The sequence below is a fragment of the Astyanax mexicanus genome, chromosome 14 (genome assembly GCF_023375975.1).
Source record: "Astyanax mexicanus isolate ESR-SI-001 chromosome 14, AstMex3_surface, whole genome shotgun sequence".
In the NCBI taxonomy this organism is placed as follows: Eukaryota; Metazoa; Chordata; class Actinopteri; order Characiformes; family Acestrorhamphidae; genus Astyanax; species Astyanax mexicanus.
Window position 1 is genome coordinate 23,697,864 of NC_064421.1, and position 7,816 is coordinate 23,705,679.

General features: G+C 40.2%; 1 protein-coding gene across 1 annotated transcript in view; it reads left to right on the plus strand.

The window, feature by feature from the left end:
• rps6ka5 (ribosomal protein S6 kinase, polypeptide 5) overlaps positions 1-2,455 on the plus strand; it is a 32,092-nt gene extending 29,637 nt beyond the window's left edge. Inside the window, exon 17 of the mRNA XM_007252550.4 lies at positions 194-2,455. Within this exon, the coding sequence (XP_007252612.1) occupies positions 194-487 (294 nt within the window). The 3' untranslated portion in view covers positions 488-2,455. The remainder of the gene's footprint in view (positions 1-193) is intronic.
• The last annotated feature ends 5,361 nt before the right edge of the window (positions 2,456-7,816 follow it).

Consider the following 7,816-nt stretch of genomic DNA (forward strand, 5'->3'; position numbering starts at 1 on the left):
TGAGAGCCAGATCGGTCTCACTTTTACTGGTCTAACAAAAAGATAGAAAAGAAAAATAACAATAAAACTTTTCTAAAACTTCTAAAAGAAGAGAGGAAGTTAAAGTTTTTTTTAAGCAGAGTGATGATAATTCCATGTAGTTCCAGCATTCTCCATAAAAGCAATGTGTAAAGCAATATGGTGTCTTCTTCAGGCCTTCAACAAGTGTAAGCGAGAGGGCTTCCGTCTGCAGACGGTGGATAAGGCTCCTCTGGCAAAACGGAGGAAGATGAAGAAGACCAGCACCAGCACTGAGACGCGCAGCAGCTCCAGTGAGAGCACACACTCGTCATCCTCTTCCTCGCAGTCTCAGGAGAAGACTCCACCCGGCAGGGGGCCGGCCGCCGTGCCTCAGCCGTCCGTCAGCACTCCCCTCACACTGGGAACCGACGACGACGACGAGCCGTCCCAAAGCCGACCCCAGTCTGCCTTCACCTTCTCTGAGTGAGAACTGTACCCAAAAACACACTCGTCACACCCTTGTATCTGTGTCTGGGCGGCCTCCCTACATCACAAAAGGCCCCTTAGCGAAGTCCTCCGTACGCCAGCCAGCCCCCACCACACCCGAGCCCTGTGCTAGCAATAGACGAGCAAAGTGGGGCCCAGCAGCGTGGAAGAGTGTGAGGAACGAAAGGCTTTGATCGCTGGCTTGGACCACGCCTGGTCCCACGCTCCTGACACCAAAATGACTAGGCCTCCAGCGCTGAATCTGCTGTATCTCACGTGCTTGAGTTACACGCAGAGAAGCACGAGACCACACGCTAACTGCAATGAAGGGTCCAGTAACTTGCGCTGTCCTGCCAAGCAAAAAAAAAAAAACATAAAGAAGAAGAAGAAAAAAAACAAAGAGGAAAAAGATTATTTATTCTAAAAGAATATAGAACATATAAGTAGAGGTTTATGAGATTATATTGAGATTTATGAATTCTATGTTAAGTTATTGTTCGTATGTTTGGGCGATCAGACCGCCCCAGTCCGAAGATGTCCTTGTGAAGTGTGTTCTCTCTGACCGCAGTTGCAGGTCAGAACTACCTGGTACTGTAGCTTTTGCTTGATTTTTCATGCAGGCCTGTTCAGTCAGAGGCTTCTTCCAAACCGAGTTTAACGGTGAAGTAGCAGCGATTTGTTTGAGTGAATTCAGACAAATCCATTTTTTTCCCCTCTACCCTTGATGAGGATGACTAGTAACAGCTTTTCCTGAACTTGTAATCTGCCATTTTCAGCAGTTAAATTTGAGGAGCTATTTTGGGGTAAGAAGGGTGATTTTGTACTTGAAACTAATTTTAAGAAAGCAGGAAACGAGGGGAAAAACAAGGCAACAGTAGCCATTGATAAATAAGGGCAACAAAAAAAAAAGTGTTGAGAAGATGCAATCAGCCAAACCTTTTTTTTCTTAATTCCAGCTCCAGCTTTAAATTGCCTACAGCTAGGGGTGGCCGAGATGGATCTTTTTTGATTGGTGAGAATTAACGGTGCATTTACATTGCAGAGGAGCAAAACTTTAGCTTTGCAAAGTATTGCCAGCACGTACGTTTATTTGCTTTAAGCATACAGAGTTGCGGAGTTGTAGCCAGTTTTTTAAATGAACTAAACTTTAATCATCTAACACATATCTAAACACATTTTTTAATGCTTACATTATATAAATGTATAACATATTAAACATATACAAATCAGCCATAACATTAGGACCACTTACAAGTGAAGTAAAAAGGTGTTCTGTCAAGGTGTTGGATTTATTAGGCAGCAAGTTAACAGTCAGTGTACAGTGGGGTCATGGACATCTAAAGCTCATTGATGCAATCTGTGGAGGCCCTACCTCACAACTTATAGGACTTAAAGTATCTGCTGTATGCAATATGCAAACGTCTTGGTGTCAGATACCACAGGATACCTTTAGAGATCTTGTGGGGTCACACGATATTAAACGATATTAAAACAGGAGGTGCAAATGTTATTACTAGTCAGTGTATATAAAAGATAAAATCATTTTTTAATACCCTTGCTTTAGAAGACACACTAAATGTGCAGGTGCCCCAGAACCTTTGTCCATATAATATATACAGATTTTTAATTAGAGATTAAATTCCAAAATAAAAACATGAATTGTTAAAGGTTCAAGAAAATGGACATATTGAGTATTTTATGTTTTAAGTTTTTTAATGTATAAATAATGAGTTTTACTGATTACTGAATAATGCTAAGTTTTGTCAGCGATGCAGCTCGTAGGAGCCACTTAGCATAGCATGGCACAATAAGAGGGACACAGTAAAATGTTTAAAAAAAAAAATGTTTCTCAGTTTTACTGTGCATTTCTCTGTCTTTTTGATGTTCCAAGAACAGGAAACACGATTTGCAGTTACAGGAGAACGTAAAATTGACAAATTGACTTTGGCTGTAGTAAAACATGATAAAGAGCATTTGTTGAATAGCCCACCTCTGTTCTCCCATAGCTTTCCGAGATCTAGCAATTTTATTCCATTTGTCCAAACACCCTTTAGACTGGGTGATATGGGGCATATTCTTGCTCCTTCAGATAAAAAGCTTTTTACTCAGTTATCCAGGCACCTAGTAGCTCCACACCTCGTTGGTAGAATCTGGAGAGCCCTGACATTTAAAACGAGGCATAAGGAACTTTAAAAGTACAGAAGAAGTTTAGTAAATACCTCTTTATACAACACATAGCATAACCTACATCTCTGGATGCAGCCAGTAAAAAAGTAAAGTCATTATCAGCAGAGTGACAAGCACCTAATGCTGACGGAAGTACATGCTGCAACATTACATTCTTGTCATTTTACTGATTATGATTTTACTTTAAGATGTATGTTATACTACGGGTTGTAAACGGTGGTTTTAAAAAGTTTGTAAAGCCTCGTTTTAAATGTCAGGGCTCTCCGGATTCTACCAACGAGGTGTGGAGCTACTTTGATCCTGGATAACGGTGGAAAATCGATGTATCTGCAGGGGTAAGAATATGCCCTGTATCACCCAGTCTTAAGGGTGTTTGGACAAATGGAATAAAATAGCTGGATCTTGGAAAGCAGAGGGAGAACGTAAGTGGGCTATTTAACAAAAGTAAGTACTCTTTATCATGTTTTACTACACCCAAAATCAATTTCACACCGGAGTTCTCCGTTAACTAGCGTTTTAGACAATGTAGCCAATTGGTTGGGTAAGCTTTTAGCCTAGCACTTGTTTGTTTCACTGGATTTCCTGCAAAGATGCTCCCAGCAATTCTTAAATTGAAACTTGACAATTGGTTCTCCCCTTTCTGCTTGATCTACAATTAGCATTTAGCTAAACTTAGCCTCTCTGCAGTGTAAATGCACCGGTATGCCTCGTTAGAATCAGCTGCATTAAAGGTACAATAAGTAAACTGCAGTTTGTTGGCAATATTGGTGGAGTGAGAAACGCTTTAAAAGAGTTGGGAAAAGAATGTCCTGTGTTGGTTTACAGACTCATAGCAGTGTTGTGAGCCGATCTTGCTTTATATCCAAGTCATTATCAAGCAGCGAGCCAGTACCATGACTGCTGAGCTAAACTTAAACATTCTACTTGTTTAATGTACCTTTAAAGTTCTAAGAGCCAACTATTTTATCACTATTTTATCATAGAACTGGGAGAAACGAATGAGAAATGTATGTCTCGTACGTTTTCCTATTTTTTTTTTCTATTTTCTGAGTAATAACAAATGATCGCTTTGAGATCAATGCGTGGTGTTTAGTGTAGTGTTGTGTAGAACAAAGGGTAGCATGTGGCTCCGTTATCTGATCATATGCAGCAAAAGAATGGCCAGTTGCGTCTTTATTATGCCACATTACTTCTTAGAGCACTTTTCTCTACCTCCATTGCTAAAAGTGAGATCTGTGGTAAACGAAAGCTTATATCATTTTAGTCTTCTCCATCTTGGCTTCGTTTTTTTTGTTTTTCCTTTTGTGTTAAAGCGTTGATAGCACAGCAGGATGTCATCATCTTCAAATAATCTTCTGTTATTATAACTTATTTAATGTTTGCTACAGTACAAGCCAGTACAAACATTTTACAGTCTAAATTGTACTCTCGCAAGCACTACAAAAGGCCTTCTCAGTGATAACGAAGGCACTAAACTCATCAGTTTTGTTGACTCGCTATGCAAAAGCAGCCACTTTTCTTCCTTCAGCATTAACAAGCGTTCATCAAGAGCGTGTCTGCAAGCTAGTTATGCATTAAAAAAAATAAAACAAGTGAGCAAAAAAATACCACAACTCATTAGGGCTATTAAAAAGCTGACCAGCCAGTGTGTTATCATCGTCACCATCCTTAAGCAGGAAGCTGTAGTGATTTAAAAGCCCCTTAAACTGCAAAGGCTTTAATGGGATTTCTCCCATATTTATTTGTTGTTGTGAAATAATAAATCTTAACCTCAGTTACTCAACTACTGAGTAACAAACCTGCAGTTTAATGGATTAAACAGTCACTCAGTCTTTAAAATGCAATGATCCAATCCATGACATCCACAAGCTTCAATACAAAGAGCTAGCAGTAGATATACAGCACACACACACAGACGCACACACACACATATTGTACAACATCGGTGCTCCTGCTCATATAACATTGCAACAGCAATAAGAAATAAGAGCGTCCAGAGAGCAGAGAACGAGCTTTAACGTAGCAGAGAGTTGCTCTATAAGGCCAGTTCAGCTCTACTCCATTGCCACTCTGTGCCACTCCCCTGGAGCTCCATCATTACTGCTCCACTCTTTCTGTTTTGGTGTATTAATAGAAGAGCAGAGAGAGAGAGAGAGAGAGAGTGTGTGTCCTACATTGAACCCTCTTTAGGGAGCGGAGGCTTTATTAGTGCTTTGCTGCTGTGCTGTTTGTCCTCAGGGACATTAAGCAGTCCAGCTTGTTCTCCTACTGCAAAGGACACTGAGATTATCTAGATGGTAATATAAAAGGAGAATAACTTTTTAAAAAATGTGGCCACTAGGGATGCACTGATTTTTTTTTATATGGAAAAAAATAAAAGAGCACTTCAGTTTCTCTGATTTTGCTAATGAACATTGTTGTTTTATTCTGTAAACTACGAACAACATTTCTCCCAAAATCCAAATAAAAATGTTGTCATTTAGAGAAGAAAACAAATTGAGAAATGGCTGAAATAACAAAACAGATGCAGAGCTTTCAGACCTGCAAAGAAAACAAGTTCATATTCATAAAGTTTTAAGAGTTCAGAAATCAATATTTAATCACAGTTTTCCTGCATCTTGGCATGTTCTCCTCCACCAGTCTTACACACTGCTTTTGGATAACTTGCGATCATCTGTCTCCCTCTTGATTATATACCAGAGATTTTCAAATTGGCAAAATCAAAGAAACTCATCATTTTTAAGTGGTCTTTTTTTTTTTTTCCAAAGCCGTATATTTTAAATGCGGCAGATTACGATTTCTTGTGTGTTTCATTTACTTTATATTCCAGTTATAAACATATTTCTGCAGTTATTTTATTAGTATATTAAAACATACTATGAAATAAGACACCCCCCTCTATTTTTATCGCTCTACTTTGGAGACAAAAAGTTCAATTCAGATTAGAAATCTAGATAAGATTATTGTGTCAATAGTTGTCTAATTATCATTAAACCACCCCCTGCCTGAGTAGTTCCACCCATCATCTTTGAGAAGGCAGGAAAAGCTAAAAGAAAAGTTGTATTAGTACTGTAAGTATTAAAATATAGCATTTAGAAATAAAGAAAAAATAGTGAGAGAGGGAAAATAAGAGTGAGAGGGGGGGGGGGATATCTCAGAGGCATATAGCAATGAATGAACAAGAGTGTGTTAATAAAAAGTTAAAAAGAAAGACGAAGTTGTGAAGTAAATGCTAGAAAGAAATGAGATCATCATGAGCACAAAAGAGAGTGTGGCTGGACAGAGGAGTTATGAAAGGATGGGGGACTGGATGGGCAGTGGCTTATTACTGTTTAAAGGACTGTTTAAGAGTGGATTGAAGCCAAATGCTCTCTCATGTCCTCTAGTGGCTGGTTGCAGTACCACATCTTTCCCTATCCTACATAAGTAAACAGCACAAAAACGAAAGTTTTAGATTTAGATCGGTTGATACAAGTATTGTTGGCTGTTATATTAAGCACCAGGGAACTGTTAATATGTGGTAAATTGGCTACTATATTGCCATTCAATTATACAATGAAAAATGATTTACTTGTTTAATAAGTTTAATAATGAGTTAAAATAACAGCATTGAAAGTAAGATGCAACTCAAAAACAATAATTTGAATGGATTCAGCAGCTGCCGATTGCAAGTTTTAAGCCAAAGTTTATTGCCAAACTCTGAACTTGAGCCATCTCTTGATTGTGCATCTCTAGTGGTCACTGCATTGGGAACTTAGGAGTTAAAAGTATACTGTATTTTTCAGACTATAAGGTGCACTTAAAATCCTTTAATTTGACCAAAAATCTACAGTGCACCTTATAATCCGGTGAATAAGAATTCTACCCGTCAATTTATTAAAGAGCAGTAAAGCCACTCCACTGAAGTACAGCGGTATAAAGCTGAGTTTTCACTGAAGTTTCTCCAGCACTAAGGCTGAAGCAGTATTTACATTTTTAAAAATGGCATACTTTTGTTTTGCTGGTGCTTTCTATCAGTTTAAAAGTTTTTACAATCCTCAGAATCAGTAAATATTGGGATGTGTGTTGGGAAAATGTCGTCTTGTATCATAAACAACAAAAGTAAACTAGAAAAGGCAAAGTTCGTGAACGAACTTTAAGTTGGCTTGTCAAATAGTTACTAAGTTGTGTAGAGTGGTGTGGAGTGTGTGGGGTGTGGAGTGGGTTGTGGAGTGTGTTTGGTGTGGTGTGTTTGGAATGTGGGGTGGAGTGTGGTGTATGTGTGGTGGAGTGTGGGCTGAGTTGTGTGTATTAGGTGTGGAGTGTGTGTGTTGTGGAGTGTGTGTGGTGTGGGGTTTGTGTGGTGTGGAGTGTGTGTGGTGTGGGGTATGTGTGGTTTGAAGTGTGTGTGGTGTGGGGTATGTGTGGTTTGAAGTGTGTGTGGTGTGGGGTATGTGTGGTTTGAAGTGTGTGTGGTGTGGGGTTTGTGTGGTGTGGAGCGTGTGTGGTGTGGGGTATGTGTGGTTTGAAGTGTGTGTGGTGTGGGGTATGTGTGATGTGGAGTGTGTGTGGTGTGGGGTGTGAAGTGTCTGTGGTATGTGTGTGGTGGAGTGTGTGTGGTGTGGGGTATGTGAGCTGTGGAGTGTGTGTGTGGTTGAAAGTGTGTGTGGTGTTGGGTATGAAGTGTGTGTGGGGTGGAGTGTGTGTGGTGTGGGCTATGTGAGCTGTGGAGTGTGTGTGGTTTAAAGTGTGTGTGGTGTGGGGTTTGTGTGGTGTGGGGTATGTGTGGTTTGAAGTGTGTGTGGTATGTGTGGTTTGAAGTGTGTGTGGTGTGGGGTTTGTGTGGTTTGAAGTGTGTGTGGTGTGGGGTTTGTGTGGTGTGGAGTGTGTGTGGTGTGGGGTATGTGTGGTTTGAAGTGTGTGTGGTGTGGGGTATGTGTGGTTTGAAGTGTGTGTGGTGTGGGGTATGTGTGGTTTGAAGTGTGTGTGGTGTGGGGTTTGTGTGGTGTGAAGTGTGTGTGGTGTGGGGTTTGTGTGGTGTGGAGTGTGTGTGGTGTGGGGTATGTGTGGTTTGAAGTGTGTGTGGTGTGGGGTATGTGTGCTGTGGAGTGTGTGTGTTGTGGGGTGTGAAGTGTGTGTGGTATGTGTGTGGTGGAGTGTGTGT